Genomic DNA, 22207 nt, shown 5'->3' on the forward strand with positions numbered 1-22207 from the left:
CTCGTTTAAAAAAAAAAAGTGTTAATTAAATTTGACTGAACTCCTTGGAGGAGAATTGTAAGTCTCCTGCTCCATGATTTTACCTGGGTTCTGCCATATATTTTGTGTTATGGCAGTCTCGGCTGATGACCCAACATACGTTGTTCGATTTAAGAACACTTTCATTGCAGATTTGACAAAACGCAAAGATGGTATTAATATGAGATTTCTAAAGATAGCTACCGCACTCAACCCAAAGTTTAAGAATCTGAAATGCCTTCCAAAAATCTGAGAGACGAAGTGTAGAACATACTATCAGAAGTCTTAAAAGAGCAACACTCCGATTTGGAAACTACAGAACCAGAACTACCAAAAAAGAAAAATCAACCTTCTATTGGTGGCATCTGATTCAGATGATGATAATGAACGTGCGTTGGTCTGTACTGCTTTGGATCATTATCAAGCAGAATCTGCCAGCAGCATGAAAGCATGTCCTCTGGAATGGTAGTTGAAGCAGGAAGGGGTATTTAGCAAATCTGGCACGTAAATATCTTGCAATGCCGGCTACAACAATACACTTTGTATTCTGTGTTGTAATTTAAATCAATATATTTGAAAATGTAGAAAACATCCACAAATATTTAAATAAATGATATTCTATTGTTTAACAGTGTGATTTAAACTGCAATTAATCACAATTTTTTTTAATCTTGGTTAATTGAGATTTTTTAAAAATTATTTGATAGCTCTACTATTTAATTTAGCAGTTTATTCCAAAACCTTCTCTATTGACATCTGGGACAGTTCCACAGATTTGTCACCTAAAAAGCTCAGATCCGCTGTAGATTCAAGATACATGCACGGTTCAGACAGGATAAATCAGGTACATATCAAATAATAATCTTACGTATCAACATAGAACTGTTGCTTGTATGACAGTCACCATTTTATATGAATTTTTTAGATTTCCAAAAAAATTTTGGCATAACAGATGGAACTGTTTTATGAAAATTGCTACACAACTATGGAATCATTCCAAAATTTGTGAGGATCATTCAAAGCTTCTATGAAAATATGACATGCCAAGTACTACATAATAGAGAACCAACTAAACCATTCAAAGTCACTCTGGGCATCAGGTGAGGATGTCTTATGTCACCCAGAACTTTTTTTACTGATAGTGGATTGGGTAATGAGAGAGAGTACAGAACAATGAAAGGACATACAATGAATTTTCAAACAGAAGTTAGACCAACTTGACTTTGTGGATGACATCAACATGCTATCACTTACCCATAGGAACATGCAAGCCAAAACAAATGATCTTCAGGCTTATGCACAATTAATAAGATTGAAAATCAACACTGAGAAAACTAAAACCTCAAGAATCAACACACAACACCAATAACATTTTCTGGGACAGACACAAAAGAGGTCCGATATTTCACATATCTTGACAGCATTGTAAGTACAACATGCAACAGACCGACAATATCCTGCACAATCCTTATGGAATTAGGATAAGGTTTAACTTAATTCTGTAAACTTGATTGAATTATGTTTAATACTTTGGGGGTCCATGGTATTAAAAATGCAGTTGTGCATATTTATTATGGAATTGTAGGTCACTCCTCTAGGATGAGGGGGATGCTAATGTAATTCCTCAGGTTATGAGCCCCTTTGAAGTCACCCCTTAGTGAGGTCTGCATATACTAGTTCAAAATGGATTCTCCATGGACCAATAGACAAAAGACTTTTGGATGACTATCCTGGTCCAGGCCCTTCTTCCTGGTCCAGCAAATGGACAGGATCTCTAGTCCATAGAGGCCCCCATTGTTTAAGGAAGGATTGGAAGGACTTTGCCTACTGAGGCCCCATAAGACTGTGTGCTTGTTCTGAGCTGAAGCTATGATGAACTTGAAACAAGAGGGAAACCCCTTTGGGGGGGTTGGTGAATGCCAGAACCCATGTTGTTATACCAATAGAATAAAAACCAGCAGGATCTTATTAAGAGGGATAAGGCAAAGATGCCACATTTATTGTAAATATACTGATAAAGCAAAAGATAAAAGTAAACAACGTTGTTTGACTACTTATTTCTTATACATACACACATACATATATATATATATAGAGAGAGAGAGAGAGAGATTCATTTACACAATCATTCATTCAAGTTCTGTATAGGTGTTATAGTTACCAGCCTAGAAGTTGCTCATGTCAAGTTACTGGCCAGGTATCTTGGTCATGAGGATGGAGCCGAGTCTGTGTCAGGTGCACCTGATGCTCCTGGAGGCTGGCAGCAGAACCAGAGACTCAAAGTCATCAGTCTTTAGAGTCCATTCTTATAGGAATTAGTTCCTATGTTAGTCTATGGGAGCTGTTTCATCCTGCTGTTGCTGACTCAATCAGCAGATGGCACATTCCTGTCCAAAGTGGCACATTCCTGGTGGCTCCACACTGTCCAAAGTTTGTGTTTCTCATCCTTCTAGGTGATGGGGTGGGTCCAGTTTACCCTCCGGGGGTTTCTGATCATCCACTTGACACATTCTTCGGCCGATAGATACTCCTTTTCTAGGCTGGCACCTCCCTAACCATCCATGTATATCAAGCATTCATCAGCATACATTCCATCCCTTAACCATATTTTAATTTGCTGTCTCCACCACTTTCAGAGTGTGTGCTAATTCATTTGAGACTCCCGGCCCTTTAATCACAAAGGGTGGGGGTCTGTCCTAAGGAGCCATTGAATGAAGTGAAAGTCACTTAACAGCTTATAGTGTTTGTTTACATTGTATCAATTACTTCAAGAAGAAAGTCAGTTAACTTGTTTGTAAGTTTTACATAGTAGTAAAATATCTTTCACAGGATAGATATAATCAATGGTTTCTACAGACAGTAGCTTACAAGTTTTAACAGAAGACCCAAGAAATTTTTGTACTTGGTGAAACTGTTGGATTTTAAAGTGTGGGGGCCAAATTATGAGGGGGTCACTGTCACTTGGGGGAATCACTGTTAGTACCTTCTTTAATATCCCTCAATGTTAGGGTTAGGGTGATCTCTGGTAATTGTATGAGCATGCATGTAGTTTTATTATTTTTAAACATATTCTCTGTAATGTTTTTTATCTTAAGAATAAAATAGGCTTGCTTAAAAAGAACTGTGTGGTAAATTACAACCATGGGAAGTCACTCTGCTGGGAATAACACAGCGAAGGCAGGGAACATCTCAGCCTGGAAATACCCAGAAGGGTAGAAGGGAGTGAGATATAGGTCTCCACCCAAGAAAGGCACCGGCTGGGTTGCTGCAAGCTGGACGACTGAGAGGAAGCAGGGAAATGCCCTGATCTGTGACACAGCAAGTAGAGCAGATGAAAACATTAAAACCAGAGTATCAAAAGCCAGACATGCCTTTGTAACTCTAAAGCCAATCTGGAGAAACAGACATCTTGCTTCCAAACTAAAAACTTTGAATATTTAACACTGTTGTAAAGTTGGTCTTACTATAGTGTGCTGAAATTTGGAGATTCAAGACTTCACTATCTAAACTCCAAGTTTTAATAAACAGCTGACAGAATAATCCCCAGTATCCTCAGGGGGAAGAGGAGTCACAAATAAAGAATTCTTGAGGAGGATAAAACAAAAGCCACTAGGACAAGAAATTCTGGAATGAGAATGGAGATAGCTAGTACATAGAGTTAGAAAACTAAATAACGTAAGACAGGAATTGGATTGGAACCCCTAGGGCAAGAGGCAATGAGGTAGACCAATGATAACGTTGAACTACATAATATAAGCAGAATTGAAAACTAAGACTGCAGGAGGAGACCAGCGAAGGTGGAAGGCAGTGGTTAAGACCCTGTGTTCTGCAGTGGAATAGCGAGGTTTAAGACGATACTTGCTCACTTTTGTAAAGCACTCGGAGTCTGTTGATGATATCTAAATCTTATCTAGAACTTTATCATCGCAAGGTCATACAGTATGTGTATTAGTAACAGTATATATAATTGTGAATTGATAAAGTATAATTGCTAAAGAATAGGAGCATAGTAATGAGTGATTAAATAGTTCATAATGTTAAAACATATATAAATTAACACCAATCACTGATTTGTCATTTTAAATTTGCGAATACAAGATGTAAAAAAACCTCTTTTCAAAGTATGTCTCCTCTAACTCAAAGATTTTTGTTAAAATATTTAAATGGATGATCATATTGTGATTTTTCTGGTTTTCTTTTTTCTTTGGTAGAAAAATGCGTATCCTGACATTGCATGGTCACTACGATTCCGTATTCTGTATGAAATTGCTTTGGGAGTGAATTATCTGCACAATATGAGTCCTCCATTGCTGCACCATGATTTGAAGACCCAGAATATTTTACTGGATAGCGAGTTTCATGTTAAGGTAAAGTTCTGATTATTTTAGTCCCTATATTCTTCTTCAGTGAATATATGTAAGTGGGGGAATGGTCCTGCTATTGTGGGAAACTTTCCTGGCTTATACACTCCCCCAGTGAAGTGGGCTAGTGAAAGGATCTGAGTCCTCGCTCCCACTTCCTTTACCCAGAGGCCTGCCTGACCTCAAGCGCTCCCCTTCCACTCTCCTGTATGGCAGAGTCCTCGTAACCCCAACAAGACTGGGCCCAGGATTCCTGGGGGGCTTGACCCCCAACCTTGTCATGGTCACTTAGGGCAGGGGCTAGGGTGTCCCCACTCCAGGGTGCTTTCTCTGCACAGGATGCTTCCCTGACCCACTGATCATTACATACAGTTCAAAGCAAATACAATTTATTAAACAGCAATCAATTGGAAAAAAAAATAAGGAAAAAATGGGAAAGGTTAAAAGAAAACCCGTCACCCTTCTCTGTGGCACAGGGACATCACAACCAGCATCTCTGGAATGTAAGGGAAGTTCAGTCTTGTCCTCACAAGTCCCAGGCCTCCTCCTTAGACCCTGGTTGTGCTGCAGGGATGCTGCGGGTTGGACATTTGCTCTGGTGGTGGCCACACGCTCTCAGGCTCTAGGTGGCAGGACCCTTCTTCCCAGCGTTTCCCCCGCCCTGTCGGGGTTATGATCGCCCTCCAAGTCTGGCCTGCCAGGAGTCTTGGCTGGGGGCATCTCCCTACACTGGGCCTGCTGCCCAGGGTCCCCCTCGCCCTCCCCAGCTGCTCACCGCACCCGGCTCCAGACTGCTCCAGCTTCTCTGCCTCAGCTCCAGCTCCACTCTGCCTCAGCTCCACCACTCTGCTGCCTCAGCTCCAGCTCCACCACTCTGCCTCAGCATGGCTGCTGTTGCTGCTCTGCCTCCAGCTCCCTAGGCTGCTTCTCTGGCTCTGGTTGCTGCAGCTCTCCTCCCAGCACAGGTCTGCTCTGTGGGCTGCTTCTGTGACTCTGCTCCCAGCTCTGACCTGCTTCCTGGGATGCTTTTCTGGCCCCTCTTGGTGGCACAGCTCTGCTCCCCAGCTCAGGTTGGGCCCCTGCTTTCTCCTTGGGCCCCACTCTGTCTGACCCAGGCAATTCCAGCTCACATAGAGGTCGGGATCCGCTGGCCTCCTGACTCCCTGATTAGCCTGCCTGCCCTGTCAATCAGGCTGACCTGGAGCACTGGCCTCTCTCCATTGTTCCTGGGGGGCTGTCAGTTTCAGGGTCCTGATTTCCCATCGATCCTTCCCCTTACTTTTAGTACTGGGAGCTAGCCACCCAAAACACCCCCACTGAGTTTTAGTAAGGGGACAACAGTCCCCTTACACATAGCAGAACTGAAGTGTGTTTAATATTGCAGACAAGGAATGAGGATAGGAAGGGACAAACTTATACTCCAGTCCTGCAGTTGTGTCTTTGAAGGCAGAGCCTCATCTTCTTCAGGGAGGTTCCACACAGAAATGGGTTGACGTGCACCAATCCAATTGCAGATTCCTGGCCTTTAGCAGCACACTGCCTTTCCATAATGTTGGCCTATGCAGTATGCCATACAGATTAAATAAATCAAAGTTAGTAGATGAGAAATTTAACTGAGATAAACCTGTGGATATCTGAAGGGATTATACCTAGGGAAAATAACCAAATTCTCAGCAAAATTAACATAAAAGTAGTCATGATTTCACAGTTTTAGTTACAGAGAAGAGGGGTTGGAGGTACTATAATAAGACAGTGTTAAGATAAGCAAAATGTTAGTTCATGGTAACAAAATAGAGAGGAATTAAAGAAGTAATTAGGCAGTGCAAGAAATAATAGCAGTGGCTAATATTCAGAAGTGGTAACACTTTCTTATGAAAGTCCTTGAGGATAACCCTTAATGTGGTCCTTTCAGAGTAGAAACTCCTTCGAAGGACTGCTCAAGTTCTGAAGTCAGAGGAGCTCAGGTAGGCCCTGGTGGGTTTCCCATGCCCAGCAACAGTGTAATATGTGATGTACTGTCTTGCTTCCAAATTGTCATTCTTCACTCAGCAGTGCTTATTGTAGCCTTAGAACATCTCTTCAAATATGCACGCTCTGAGTTTGGATAGTATGGGAAGGCGAGAAACCTACCTGGCAGATACTTCCTGAAGGAGAATTGATAAGGGGTAATCAAGGCCTTGGTTGCTTATTAGGCTGGATATTCACCTTAAAATAGAACAAAACATACGTGAAATTGTTTCTGAGCCATCTTAACTTTAATGGTTTATTATGGACCTTTAATTCAGAGGCAAAGAGAAGGAAGTATTGGTGATGAAGAATCCATTTGTTAAGAAAACTGTTGGTCACTTTTATAATTTGAATAGAAATAAAAACAGTTTGATAAAGTTTTGTTTCCTTTCATCAATAGTTTGAAAATTTGAAATGGACAATCTGGAACATTTAGTATTACAGTAATTGAGGGAGATGCTTTGCCTTAAATTTGAATGGTTAATGCTTTAAGATGAATTTTTCTACAGATGCTTTATGTGGGGGTTAATTGCTCATTGCTTATTAAGTAGCTCTCTAATTATTTGAGCTGCCTTTGGGTGGAGTGTAATTAAGATTTTAATAACTGGCAGAAAATGGACGGAGATACATCTGCTGTGTATTATAAAAAAGAAAGTATTGAACATATGGAAAATATGCAGTCACAGTGTGTCTGATTGCATCAAATATCTGCTAAATTAGTAAGATTTCTGTTGAATTACAATGAGACCAGACACACAAAAGTGCATTATGCAAATTGGTTTTAAAATCATTCCCTCCTCCCCCAATGACCTCAAAAGCTAGTCAGAAGAAAGCTCTTATAGACAGGCCATGTACTCCATGACACAATGAAATCAAGTCCATTACAAGCACTTTAATTTATTCTGTTCTAATTAAATATTCTTCCTTCACTTCCACCTGTCCTACATAAATACACATAACTATGGCCCAGTCAGTGACATAACACCAGTCAATAATTATTTTTAACTTTTTTTTTTCCTCGTGTATTCTCCAGGAAGCTCATATCCATAGATATTAGTTGTTGCAGTGTTGTCCAGGCAGCCTTGCTCAGAACCCTTTTTCCCCTATCGTGTGTGTACCAGGAAAGTGTGGAGTGGGTAGCTCGCTTTATCTCCTTGGATTTCCACCCATTGGCCACTGTCCTGAATTCTAGGCATCCCAACTGGACAGCCTACACTTCTGGTTCTCTCTCCCCCATGCTGGAAGCTGGAGTCCAGCTCTTGCTCCCTGATCCCCCGCTGCCTGGTTCAGTGGAACAGTGTGGGATGCTGTGACAGGTTGCTATACTCACTGCTGGATGATGCCATCTCCTGGCGGTTCTGGGGATTATCTCAGTCACAGCAACGCCCATTCTAGTGGTTAAACCCCATCAGTTTCTCCTCTGCTGCTCTTCTTGCTCTCAGGAGCCGCAGCTATCCTCTCTGTGACTCGGCCTCTGACCAGGTTGCTCAGCATGCCCCCCTTCTGGGGTATAGTCCTTCAAAGTTTCTGTCACTCCCATAGTGGCCAAGGCAGTCTTCCAGTTCACTCCCTTGCCAGTACCATTTTCCCAGTGTCAGGCAGAGGAACCTGGGCCTACTCTCTACTCCGGGTTCCAGCCCAGGGACCCTACAACATGCAACCAACGTCTGTTCAGTCTCCAACCTTGCTGCTTATTCCCTGGGCTGCTTCCTACCCCAGCACTCCCCCACTCTCTGGGGTTTGTCAGTCTCTCTACTCCCTCCTCCCAGGGAGCACTAGTGGGCTACTTGTCTTGATAGCCCTCCCAACACACTTCCCTTCTCCCAGAAAGTGACTGCAGACTCCTTCCCTGTAGTCCTTCCTACCATCAGCTCCCTGGCTTTATAGAACCGCTGCCTGTTCTCACACAGGTTCACTTTCCTCTCGGACTAAAAGGTTAATTGGCCCATCTGGCTTCCATTAATTCCTTCAGGGCAAGTGGGGGGAGGGGTTGAGGTGGACACCCCATCACAGGTGCATGCATTGCAAACCAATTAATTCTTAGTTTGTAGGGAAGGATAGAGAACAAGAAGCAGTTTCAGGCATGTCCCAGCCAGACATGGAAACAGCAAACAAAATAGTGGGTGCCTGTCTGCAGCAAAATGGCAAATTTCACAGCCAAAATGATTAATTCTATGGCATCTTGGAAAAATGCTAGGTCCAAGGAGCTCTGATTGAGATGATAAGAACTGCACCACTCTCTGAGTTGTTGTTGTTTTTGGATAGTGCTGCATCGTTTTACACTTGATTAATGTTTTCAAGATTTTCTTTCCAACCATAAGAGCTAGAAACATAAGTGTTTGGTCTTTGGAAATGAAAGCTGATATTCTGAAATGCAGTTTTTTAGCAAGGGTGAATTCCACAGCCAAATCACGGACTACATGGGAGGTGTTGCCCACAGGGAGCAATGGGAGGGAACATCTTTTCATTCTATTTATTTTTGTACACCACCTAGCACAGTGGGGTCCTGGTCCATAACTATGGCGATTAAGTGTTACGGTAGTTCAAATCATTAATAAATAATAATACTGTGGTGACAACATGAACCCTGATTTGGAAACATTTTCTAAATCAAGGCTGGTGTTTTTTGTAGCTAGCAGAACACCATAGCCACTTTCATTTCAAATGGGATGGAGTGTTTTAAACAAACTCTTCATTCAGTTCTATTTTTGACAACTTGCACTAACATCAGTGCATAGATGGGACCTGCTGCTCTCTCAGAATGACAGATTTTTGTTCTTTACCAGATTGCGGATTTTGGTTTATCGAAATGGCGCATGGTGTCCACATCACAATCACGAGGTGACAAATCTCTGCCAGAGGGAGGGACTATTATCTACATGCCACCTGAAGACTATAATCCCAACCAGAAAACCCGTGCAAGTGTAAAGCATGATATATACAGGTACTGCCTGTTATCCTACAGTGGGCACTGCAAACTGAAAAGTAAAAATTGTCAAAGGAACTTGATTATAATGAACCAGAACAAGTTATTTTGGGAGACTAAATGGATAAAGTACAATTTTTGAAAACCTCTTTCCCTAGCAAACATTAGGACAAATATAATGCCCTAGAGATTAGGGTAAAAACAGGATAACTAGAAAAAGGGATTGGTTGGAGTTAACCCAATGTTGTTTAATTTTCTGAACATCCCACAAATCAGGGCTTGCAGGGAATAGAATTACCCTGCTGAAAATAGGATGGATGAGGGGAGAGAGCAAATGTGTAGCAAAACAAAGTGCAAACATCCAGATGAACGAACTATGCACACCTACTTAAGATATCTCTGTGGCTAACGTGCAGAGATTAATGTAATTTGCAAGACAAGCATGGGGTGAGAGAAAAAGCATTAACTTACAAAAGGTCAGGTGAAGGGACAGGCAAAAACAGAGTATACATCATATAGAAATCCAGGGAGAGCTATTCCAGTAAGCTTTTGAATGGCACATATAGAGTAATAGCTACCTATAAAAGAAACAGCAGTTGCTTTCTCCGTGTAAGAGATACTGAACAAGTTAGCTCAGAAGGGTACCACATTAAAGCCTGTCTAAACAATCAAGGAGGGGATTGAGTTGAGGAAGTGGATAGTTAACAGTTGACAGATGGCCTACGGCAGTCAAGCATAGTTTTTAAGAATATCTATTAAGGCTGCATTTTTGCTACTTGAGTCATGGATTCCATAATTTTCATATATTTTAAAAATATCTAGGACTTCTGACACTTTGAGACTCTTACATGTAGGTGTGTGGATGCAGTGGTAAGAGATGAACCAGTTTCAGAGACTAAACTGCCAAGACAAAGCCCGGGCTTCCTGGAGGAGAGAGCATTAACTCTCATAATTAGCTCTTTCCCTTGAGGTGCAGAGGAAGCACCTGGCATTCCTAGCAAGAAATCAGGGAGAGAGAATATCCCTGTAACTCTCACCTTTTGAGAGGTGTAGGTGAGTGTGGAGCAAGAGAGAAGAATCAGGAGCTCAAGGCAGTTCATTGGAGGAGCAGGAGAGGGAGTGCAACCTGCAGCAGGCCCTGTCTATGCTTATGGTTTTAGAAGGATGTGACAGTATCGGTTTAGAGTGGGGGAGAGCCTAAAGAGGTTGGTTAGGAGAGAGAGAAAAGAAGGAGAGTAAAGGCAAAGAAAGAGTAAGTTTAGAGGGAAAACTAGACTGAAAAAGAGGTTTGGAAGGAGGGAGAGATTGTCTAGAAAGAGGAGAAGAAGAAACTGAGAACATGGGTGGAAAGAAGGGAGAGAACCCAAACCAAAGGAGTAGAGAAGAAGACAGATGTAGGGAGAGAAGAAGACAAGAGACGAGAACATCCATTGAAGAAGAGAGACAAGGTGGATGAGGTAATATCTTTTATTGGACCAACTTCTGTTGATGAGAGAGACAAGCACTCAAGCTACACAGTGCTCTTCTTCGGGTCTGGGAAAGATCCTGTGAGTGTCACAGCTAAATACAAGATGGAACAGATGGTTTAGCATAGGTAGGTAGTAGTTAAACAATCTGTTCCACTTTGTATTTAGCTATGATGCTCAGAGTACCTTTCCCAGACACGAAGAAGAGCTCTGTGTAGCTTGAATGCTTGTCTCTCTCACCAACAGAAGTTGGTCCAATAAAAGATATTACCTCACCTACCTTGTGTTTCTAATATCCTGGGACCAACACAGCTACAACACTACATACTAAAAAAGAGAACAGGAGCAAATCAAGCTATACAATGGAAGGAAAGAGAAAGGTATAGTGAGGGAAAGAGGAACACGAGACAAAGGAAAACAAATAGGAAGTTGCAGACTACAATGTGACAGAAGAGATGAAAATGTTTAATTATATCATATCTCAGATTGAATGGGAGGGTGATGTTGGGGGTTTCCCAGGCTGTGGCAGAGTTCATTCACCCCTCTGAATGCTCTTAGGCCTTCCTGTCAGGGATGAGTCTTTGACTTCTGTACCAGTTTGACTCAGTTACTCTAGTTGAAAAGCAGAATTTTGGCCTTTAAAATCCACTGTTTTCTACCAAATGTCAGGGACAGTGATCTCTCTCTTAAGTCACTACTCAGGGGACCAACAATGTGTTGCTGCATAGAAGTAGTGTTCTGCTTCTCCTTTATTAAAAGTTGTAGTTCTGAGCCTATTCCTGCTCACATGGAGATTATTGGGAAAAGTCCCATTGATTTATATATTAACACAATTAGGCTTAGTAAGTTTGGAGTTATTTCTGATTCTTCTCTGCAGACTGAATATGGCGTGTATGACACCTAACCCAACTGATCACTGTTTATATTCAGAGTCCCAACAGCATTCTTTATGGACAAAAATATTTATTGAATTACTTTTCACTCGTGTTAGCACTGCATAGGTAACACCGCTCTGGAGAGGGAGCTAGATTCTATTTTTTATTTTTTTTTTTAATAATATATGGAGATATACCTATCTTGTAGAACTGGAAGGGACCTTGAAAGGTCATTGAGTTCAGCCCCCTGCCTTCACTAGCAGGACCAAGTACTGATTTTTGCCCCAGATCCCTATGTGGCCCTCTCAAGGATTGAGCTCACAACCCTGGGTTTAGCAGGCCAATGCTCAAACCACTGAGCTATCCCTCCCACATATGACTTGCCTATAATTAATAGAATTATTAACTGAGTTCCAATTGCAGGACCAAATTTTTCCCCTGTTTCCCCTTCGCAGTCTGTTTAAAGGCTTTGCACAGGTGTAACTAAGGATAGATGATGGCCTGCTGAACTCATGTTAGTTTAGGCATGTCTATGCTACAAAATTAAGTTGACTTATGTTAGGTCAGCCTACAGCCACTGTGGTAATTAAATCTGCTCCTCCTGTCCACACTATGCTCCTTCTGTCAGTGTGCATCCACGCCAGCAGCGCATGCACCAACTTAAGTGGAGCATTGTGGGGCAATGATAGCCAGAGCCCCAGTCCCGCTGACCCCCCCGGAGCTGTGAACCCCGCCACCTGGGGCAGCGGGATTCTGGCTGTCAGCCATGGGTAAGCAGGGCTCCAGCTACCAAAGGCAGCAATAAGCAATGTAAGCAACTCAGTGTCTACATGGACACTGCATCAACCTAACTACATCGACCTAATCACTACGCCTCTCCTGGAGGTGGAGTTATTAGGTTGGCCTAGTGCGTGAGTTAAATCAGAGGGAGGAGCATTGTAGTGTAGACAGTTAGGTTGACGTAAGCTGCCTTATGTGGACCTACTCTGAGGTGTAGAATGGGCCTGTGAAAGAAAGCCCTCTTAACACTGAGAGCCCAGGATGAGAAGGGCTAGCAGGTAGAAAAAACTCTCTACTTATAAACTGATTTTTTTTATGTGAAATCAGTGAGGTTTTCAAAGGCACATATGGCCACCATAAATAAAGTCAGCTATAGCACATTGTTCTTTACTCAGTGCTACCCTTGTTGTTGGTTTTCATAACATGTATGAAGGGGGACATTATTATAGTCAACCATTTAAGTTGGTGTTGGGCAAGCTTATTTTAATGAAATATTTTGTATGATGCTGAGTGCATTGTCAGCATAAATAATAAAATGTTCTAAAGTAATGCACATTTTTACTTTAACAGCTATGCCATTATTATGTGGGAAGTAATGTCAAGAAAACAGCCCTTTGAAGGTGAGAATGTGTTCTTTAGTTTTCTTTTATAGCCTTATTTACATTTAGCTAAAGCCTCTGTACAGTACTCTGAACACAATTATTTTGGCAGAATTACAACATCCCTAATTATTGTCTGCAATTTTAATTTATCCTCCTATAGTAAACAATAACTATCAATAGTACATATATTTCTAATAAATGCCTGATATCTATTTTGACAGAAGTTATAAACCCCTTGCAGATTATGTATAGTGTGTCACAAGGAAAGCGACCAGACACTAGTGAAGAAACTTTATCAATGGACATACCCCACCGAGTGCTGATAGTAACATTAATGGCAAGTGGATGGGCACAAAATCCAGATGAAAGACCTTCTTTTTCAAGTGAGTTTACTTGCTTGGTATAGGTTAAGTGGAAAACCATATCCCGCAAAATACCTGTATGTTAATACAATGTTGAGATTGCTTAATTGCAGTCACAAAAAGGAAATGTAAACAACTGCATCCAAAACAGCTTTAACTCAGCCTTGTCAAATATCTTACATAATTTACGCTTTACATTTAACAGCATATACAGTAACATTAAGCTACTCATGCTAGAAGTCAAACAATAATAAAAAATGGAACATGTACAATGCAGCCAGGTTTATATTGTAGTTGGAATCTTCAATTTTGTATTTCCTGTCTTTTTGTGATTAATTGTGCAACCTTAACATGATTTATTTATTTGCACTTAATTTACTGTTTGTTTTTGAAGGGGTGGGAGTTTTAAGGAGGAAAATAATTAGAGGAAAACAGATAAAATAAGGCTAGTGGAACTTGTAAGCAGTCAGAGGTGTTTTGCTTGCTGAACTAACAGTGAGCCCTGGATTATAAATTCCTATAAAAAAACTGAACCAGCCTTTTACGATCAAACTTTTACCCTTTCATAAACAAATGTGTGTGTTCCCGGAACATACCTGTGTTCTGGGGGAAGCAGTGTGAAAACACTGTCCCACCTTCCCGAATGTGCTGTTGCACAAGCCCCTTCAGCCTGCTTCACATCAAGCTCATCAGCTCCATTGCACAGTAGTTCCACTGCCAGTGGGATTTCATGGCTGTGGAATTGGCAGCTGGCTCTGCCCCTAAGTGCACCCATAGAATTTTAAATGTCTATTATGCAGGCTCGGTACACAACCCCCAAGGTCTTAGTTTTTCATGCAAGACACTAGTGCCAACTTTCAGCATATTGCTACAGCAATGTTTAAAAAGTTGTGGTTAGATTTAAAAAAAAAAAAAACACTGGGAACAATGCTTTCTGGGTTTCCCCTTCCTCCCTCACTCATTTTGCTTATACTTTTCCCTCCAAATCACCATTAGGTAGAGAGCTGAGCCTAAGTGCCAATGAGCCTAAAAGGTGAATATTGTGTGGAGAAATATAAGAAACTATAATGTAAACAATGTTGCAGTCTTTACTAGATCGGTCCCTACCACCAGTTGCAATGATAATCGGAAACTAATTGTATATTTAAGACTTAAAGTGGCATTTGACAGATTTTAAATGTTTATCATACTGACTAGGTGACTCACTCCAGTTATAAATATCTTTTTTTTTTTTTTTTTTTTTTTTTTTTAAATAAATGGAGATATATCCTATCTCCTAGAACTGGAAGGGATGTTGGGTCATTGAGTCCAGCCCCCTGCCTTTACTAGCAAGATGGAGTACTGATTTTGCCCCAGATCCCTAAATGGCTCCCTCAAGGATTGAACTCACAATCCTGGGTTTAGCAAGGCAGTGGTCAAACCACTGAGCTATCCCTCCCCTCTACACTTCTCACCCTTAATGCTGTCATGTTTACTATGAAATCCTATCTTAATGCCTTTAGCTTTTTTACAGTGAGTCCTGTAACCTGGAACATTGAATACAGAAGGCAAACATGATATGGAGGGGGGATGTCAGATTATCTTGTAAAAGCAGAAAAGTAGCAATCTTTAATTGTTCAAAATTTAATGGCCTTGGTGCTTTTCTTCTGCCCTCCCAATTAGTGTTGCAAAATGAAGACAGTAAGATTGTGCTGGGGTACAAAATTCTGTATTTTAGAAGCTCTGTGACAGTTTACATGCCTAGACCTGCAGTTTCCTTTAAAAAAAGTGCTTTCTATTTTAAAACATCCCCAGTATGAAACACTAAACTTTTATCTTTCAAACTGAGGGTTTCAACAAATTTAACATCTCCATTTCTAGGGTGGTTTGGTTGCACAGTAGCTTCATTTCTCTAAAACTGTTGCCGGTTCTGTTCTTTTGAGCTGGAAAGTGTTTTGAAAGTTGCTTTCCAAAGAGCTCAGAAAGCAGACTGTTTTGACAATTTCAGTTCCTTCAGTGAAGCTGGCAGGAGAGAAAAATGAGGCATACTTATGTCTTTAATCCAAACACACAACACAGCATACTAGTGGATGGTTTAATGGGAAACTCAGTCTAGTATTTGGGATTTACAACCTTTTGTTTGGATCATGGACAAGTCTTTTAATATTGGTGGATGTTTTGAAACTGAATGTCAGTTTTAAGACAAAGTCCAGTTTGGGGCTTATGAACTTTTACCTTGTCTCTTGTTTTAACCAAAAACAATGAATATGTCATATCACAGCCTTTTATAAAAGCAGAGAAATGTTTCTGTGTTTTTATACTTCTTGGGTATTCTTATTTTGTAATGAATTGCATCAGCTAAAATGTTGTTTGTAGTGTTAGCACAATGTTAGAATTGTAAGGATTGTTTAATTAATGTTATAATTATATTTATCTGGGTTACATAATCAAAGTAGTATGTATCTTATGTGACTTCATAACAATAAATAACCTTACATTTTTTTTTAATAAAAGGAAGAAAACAGGTGGTTTTATTTAAGGAGAAAACTTTTTCTGCTGTATTATTGTAAAAGCGGAATTTTCTACTCAGTTTACTTTTAGTTCCCTTCATTTTGCAGTGGTACTTGTAAGGGTTGAAATGTTTACTTTTTTGCTTCCTCTTTATATTTCTGTGATACTCATTGATAGTAAATTAGGAGAATTAGTGATGCCGAGATAAATCAGCTACCTTCCCTCTGACTACCTCTTCACCATTTTTAGAGTATCGTGCTCGGTTTCTGAAAAGTGCTTTTCAGTTTGAAAGAGAAAATTGAGAAGCAATTTTGCTCATAATCTGTCGATATTATGTGGGGATGTATTTTTTGTTCACTCAAGTATGTTTTCCTCTCAGTGCATCCTTGTAATGCTCACTATTGTTCATAGGAATTGTGTGTGCATCAAATAACATATCCCTTTGTTTCTACAAATTCCTGCCTTAAAACATAGTTTGCATGATCAGAAATAACTTCTTATCTTCCTTATTTTAACTTTAAATGGTACTATGGATCATTTTGCAAGTTTTCTGTAAAATATTTTTCTCTATTGATGGTCTATAATTGTTTTGAAATACTGTCAAATGGAATAGAGACTAAATTAGAAAAGACAAAGAGCCAGATTATCAGTGTAAATCAGTACAGCAATGTCAATGAGGTTTTGCTTCGTCATGCCAGTTGAGGATCTGGTGCCAAGTATTTAATAGTCCCCTTTTAACAAAATTATGCAGTATATTGTAAGATGGGAGTGGAAGTTGTGGGGTTTTCCAGGCCCTTATGTTTGCTTAAATATATCACTTTTTGTAGCTGAGCTCAACTTAAATTAGACATTTCTGCAAGTAACAGCCACCCAGAAATTTTAAAAATCAGCTATGTAAGCCTTACATCAACACACACATGCTGGGATGGAGTAGTTGAACTTCCTGTCATCTAATTATTAAAATGACATAAAATCACTAGATAAATAGGTGGCATTAATCTCCCAGGGATGTCAATCTACCACTTTTCATGAGCATGAGAAAAATTACTGTTATTAAAAGTTAATGTTGACCTGAGTATTCTTTTCTTATTTAGAATGCTTAATAGATCTTGAACCAGTGCTGAGAACATTTGATGAGATATCTATGCTTGAAGCAGTAGTTCTCTTAAAGAGAGATAAGGTAAATAGCTTTTATTACAATGTAATATGAAAATACACTGAAATGGCAACTTGTGTTTGTCACAGTGTAACTAACGTAAGAATTGAGTCCATACTGTCCTGGCCTGGTAGATTTATAATGCACAACTAATAAGAATACCAATGTTTCTTTCAGTCAAAATATGAGTCTCAATGTATTCGCTTCAGTCACAAGACATCCGATGTGGAGCTGACATCTGTAAATATACCTCTGAATCTTAGTCCACAGGAGGTAAATCTTTTTCTTCTTAATTTTGAATTCAAGTTCTTTCCCAAATGTGTTGGGGTAACTAAAACATTTTGAAATGGTTTTTAGTTCAGTATGGGGAAAACTTTTCTCCCTCTCCTCTTCTGCAGCTGCACAGCCATGAAACGCATAAAAGCAATGAAACTAGCAGAGTCAGTGGGGCAGGCAGCAGTAGGAAAGTCTGTTTCTATCTTCTGCACATCAGAGTGCAGTGTTTGCACAACAGCATGGATGGAGTTAGTTGTGGGTGGCCCAAGGGAGCTGGAAGACATGACCATGTTATCCACTGAATATAGGGAGCACACACATACCTCTACAGAGAATGTAGCAGACCACATCTGCTGCAACAGCCTGTTCTTTGCCACACGATGGGCGATTTCGGGGTTGAAAGAGATGATTTCATCCCCCACTCCCACTGATGTTGCTCATGCAAAGTACTGTGGATTTGTTTTTAAATTATTGTGTCCCTTAGTGCTTCTTCTTTTCATTCTTACTACTAATAATTAAAATAGCGTGTAATATCTTGGGCAGATGGTGGAAGAACATTTGCATTTGGTTTTTAACTTCTGTTAGGATATAGATATTCAAGCCTGTCTGTAAAGGCCTATACTTGAAGAATTTAGGTATATGTTTATCATTTAGCTAGTTAAAGAGGTATAAAAGAGAGAATCTGTGTCAGGGCCTTCTCTCACTGGGACAGTCTGAGGCCCTGTTTTTAGGCTAAGGCCTTTGGCCAAGCAGCAGAGGCAGCCATAAGCTGGGAAGCGTTTGGTCACATCCTCCCATTGCAAACTAGTCCCATTGAAATAAGGCAGTCGGGGGCTGTTAGAAAGGTGATCCAATCTATCACCTCCAGAGAAAGGGAAGAGCCTAGAAGATGTAAAAGGAAATTTAGTTTGATAGTTTTCTGTCTGGTAAGAACTCACTTATCAAGAGAGACAGCTGGGAAACCCTTATGTCTTTATAGATGTAGTTGTGAAATCCTCACTTCTGTATTGTTTTGTCATTATAGTTCCCACTTTGCTATGTTTATTTGCATGGTCTCTGTCTGGTTCTGTGATTGTTTCTGTCTGCTGTAGAATTAATTTTAAATTTCAGTAGAATGATTGGTTAAGGTATAGCTGAGACTATTACTATATAAATTAGGGGCAAACGGGAAGTAAGTTGGGATTCAAAAATAAGGAAAAAGGAACTTGGATTTAAGCTTGCTGGAAGTTCACCCCAATAAACATCGAATTGTTTGCACCTTCGGACTTCGGGTATTGTTGCTCTCTGTTCATGCGAGAAGGACCAGGGAAGTGGGAGAGTGAAGGAATAAGCTCTCTAACAACTTCTTTTCAATGTCTTACTATATTTTAATTGTGAAGTAACTTGAGCATCTTAATAACAAGGAAAAGACAACAAAAGGAAAGCACTTTAGAAATTACTAAACCATTCCAAAAATCTACATCTTCACTATATAACTGAATTCATTTCAGGAAACACATGCTCCCTTCCTACAAAGTGGTGCACTCCCCCTCCGGAGCATGTCACCTGAATTACCAAGACTCAAGTCTATACCAAAGTATAATATCCTCTCAACAGGTATGTAACCTTGCTGTACAATATTGCTTCATGATATTCAGTTATTATTGAATTGCAACTTTATACTCTATTTGTGATACCGCATTTGTACAGGAGTACTCACCCTACACTGAGATCCCAGCTCTACTTAAGTAGTCCTCTGCAGCTGGAATAAATCACCATAACTCCATTACACCCCATTGGGACAACTAATTGCCCCCTATATGGCCAGATCATGGGCCAGGATGAGGAGTAGGTGCTAGATCACGGGCCATACTGAGCCATGACAGCCCGTTTATGAATACTTTCAGAGTAGAAACAAAAGAGCTGGAGAAGGATTGTTTAGAGTGATACAAAGTAGTTTAACTAGAAGTATGTAGTGAAACTGACATGGGAAAATTAGGCTCAGTATGAAGGATGCGTATGAATGTGACTGGATAAGACACTGGTGAGTCTCAAAACCTCTTGACATTGACTGTGTACTGCCATGTACAGAATCTCCCACGGGGGGGGGAATGTTCATTGGTGGTGGTATCTGGAGTCTCCTGTCAGACTTCAGGCTTCCATCTATAGGACAGAAGCTCTGCTGATGGCATTGGCCAATGATCTTCATCTAGCCATGGTATGAAGATTAAATGCCAGTAATGATTCTTTTGGCCCTGTTAGCACTCTGTCACACAGCTGACTGTGAGGTATTGTTAGCATGTCTGTGCTCTCTATGGGGTGTGTATGAAATTTCTCAAGTGGCTCTGATCTTTCTTTGTGAAAGGTCACAGAAGATAGTTTTGAACAATTATTATTTATTATGATAGTGTCCAGAGGCACTGGTCTGGATCAGAGTCCCATTGTGTTAGGTACCAGGCAAACACAGAAGTAGGAACAATGTCAGACCTGAAAATCTGACAATCTAAGAAGACAAGAAATTTGTAGAGGTGGCACGGGGAGACAATCAAATATACTTTGTAAACACATGAAAAATAAAAATTGACTTCCATCAAGTGCCCTTAAATGTTGGCTAATCTATTTTAGGAAGCACAGCAGAAGGATGTTGTTCGTCCTTGGCTGCCATGAGCAAGTAATTCATGCCAATGTGTTTTTTTTAAAAAGTGTTGCAAATAAAACATTCAGATATTTTACTGCTTTCCCCTGATTTGAATAATCAATACAGATTGTGTTTTAACCTTTTGTATATGATCAATTTCAACTCTCAGATTTTCATGCACTGGCACAATGTTGCAAATATTGTGTTTTTTTTCTATTTGTATAGTGCCTAGCAAAAGGGGTCTCTGGTCCATAACTAGAGTTCCTAGGCACTATGGTAATAAAAATCATAAAATACAAATGCTGCAGGGAATGTTTGTGTTAAAACTGCTTATTTTGGCATTATACTTTTGTTAAAAAATGGAAACCTATCTGTTGTTTGGATGTGTCTGGATACAAACTTGGTGTAAAGGGTCCTTTAAGTGACATACAGTTTTAGGCTTACTCTGGTTAAGGTGTCCATATAAATTCTATGATTTTATTGTCTATCAGGCCCTGCATTAAGGTAAACCTATTACCATACTGCTGCATCTCTTTCACAATGTCATTTGTTCTTGTACTCAGTCAGTTCTGCAGTTGAATGAATTGTCTATCCATGAATTAAGTTAGACATAGTTAGTATTCAAACCTGTATTGCCACATGAATTACATAAGAAGATTTCATATGAAATTTTTATGAAGGTATATAGGAATCCTCACAAGAGATAACTAATAGAACAAATAAAAAAGCAGATTTTTCTATTGGACTTCCAATAAAGATCACGATTAGTCTTTGAGATGCTACCGTTCTGCTTGAGTCTCTTTTAGGAAGGTTTAGCCCCTCTGCACTTGTTGTGCTAAAATAAATAAAAGGCACTAAAATAAATCTGATAAGAAATAATTGACAACATGAAAGTTGGAAGTCAGAGCTCTGGTTGGTCCAGCCACTGTGGAATTTTCTGCTGCTTAAGGCTTTTTAAAGTTGGAACAGACCAAACCTGGTTTTCTCAACCAAGTTTTGGCAAAGAAAAAATCCTCCAAAGCTGACAGAAAATAAGAAAAAAATGTAAAAGCGCTGTGAACCTTAGCTTCATGAAAAATCTGAATGTTGTTTGTAGAGAACAGACATGAAAGGCATGCAACTAACAATTTTTTTTAAGGGTGCTGTAAATAATTTTTAACATGTTTTTGTTTCTTTCCTGAACCTAAAAGTAATGTGATTCTTTCTCTTTTATTTAAGGTAAAGACAACAGTTCTGAAGGACCGTGCTCTCTTGTTAGCATGGATGAAAATATCTCTCCAGCCCAGAGTGCTAAATTGTATGTGCCCTACCACAGCTACCCTTCCTCATTTGGTGCAGATCGTTCAGACGCATCAAATCCTATGACACACATGCTGCAGTCATCAGCACTTACCTCAGGTACAAAACAAACTGATGGAGTTTTAAATCCCACTAATATCAGAGGAAAATAATGAATGGTCAGTGAGATGCCTTCACAATCTTGATGTGCAACTACCAATTTGTGTGTATGTGTCTGAAGGGAAGACTAGGCCTATTATTATTTACTAAGCACTAACAAAGCAATACAAAACACAATATGCAGGCAATACTGCTCTAAAGAATTTCAAGTTTAAGGAAATTCTTTACTTCCAGGATAAAGAAGATTGCACATACAGTGTGACTGAGGTGTGTATGATGGTTCTGCTTCAGTGTGGTATTTGTTAAAGGGGTATTACAATGCAGAATGGTACAATTACAAACACTTACCAGGGATGGTCAAGGTATAGCTAATCCTGCCTTTCTCCTACAGACATAGAGTAGAAGAAAAGAAGTGTTATATTTCTATCCTGCAAATGAGGACTTGAGACACTGAGAAATTGTGTCTTGCCCAAGATTACACAGGAAGTCTGTGGTAGAGTTAGGGTTTGAATGCTGGTCTTGGGTCCTAGTCCAGTCCAGTGTCTTAACCAATTATCATTCTTCTGTCTGTAATGTGGTAGTTTTAAGAAACATAAGAATGGGATAATAGGGCAAGCCAGAAAAGGTGAAAGGAATGACATTGTTTTAATAGGGGGAAAAAAGGCATTGTTGTGATCCATCCCTGTAGCTGTTTCAGGAGGAGGTGGTTTTGTGTGGGAGAGAGGCATTGGTGGTGGGGGTGGTTGAAAGAATCGAGTTTCTGTTTCAGAATAATGGTGGCATTTTAGGAAGAGCAGCTGTATTTGTAACTTTTTTACTTCCCCTAAGAAATAAAGACCCAGCATTAGAATAACTAAAGAAATATTTTAATTA

At 40.0% G+C, this 22207-nt stretch overlaps 1 protein-coding gene across 1 annotated transcript in view; it reads left to right on the top strand.

The window, feature by feature from the left end:
• RIPK2 (receptor interacting serine/threonine kinase 2) overlaps positions 1–22207 on the top strand; it is a 39251-nt gene that overhangs the window by 14127 nt on the left and 2917 nt on the right. Inside the window, exons 3-10 of the mRNA XM_034763233.1 lie at positions 4230–4385; positions 9173–9330; positions 13004–13053; positions 13257–13418; positions 16982–17067; positions 17221–17316; positions 18810–18915; positions 21155–21334. Of these exons, the coding sequence (XP_034619124.1) occupies positions 4230–4385; positions 9173–9330; positions 13004–13053; positions 13257–13418; positions 16982–17067; positions 17221–17316; positions 18810–18915; positions 21155–21334 (994 nt within the window). The remainder of the gene's footprint in view (positions 1–4229; positions 4386–9172; positions 9331–13003; positions 13054–13256; positions 13419–16981; positions 17068–17220; positions 17317–18809; positions 18916–21154; positions 21335–22207) is intronic.

This window comes from Trachemys scripta, chromosome 2, assembly GCF_013100865.1.
Source record: "Trachemys scripta elegans isolate TJP31775 chromosome 2, CAS_Tse_1.0, whole genome shotgun sequence".
Classification (NCBI taxonomy): Eukaryota; Metazoa; Chordata; order Testudines; family Emydidae; genus Trachemys; species Trachemys scripta.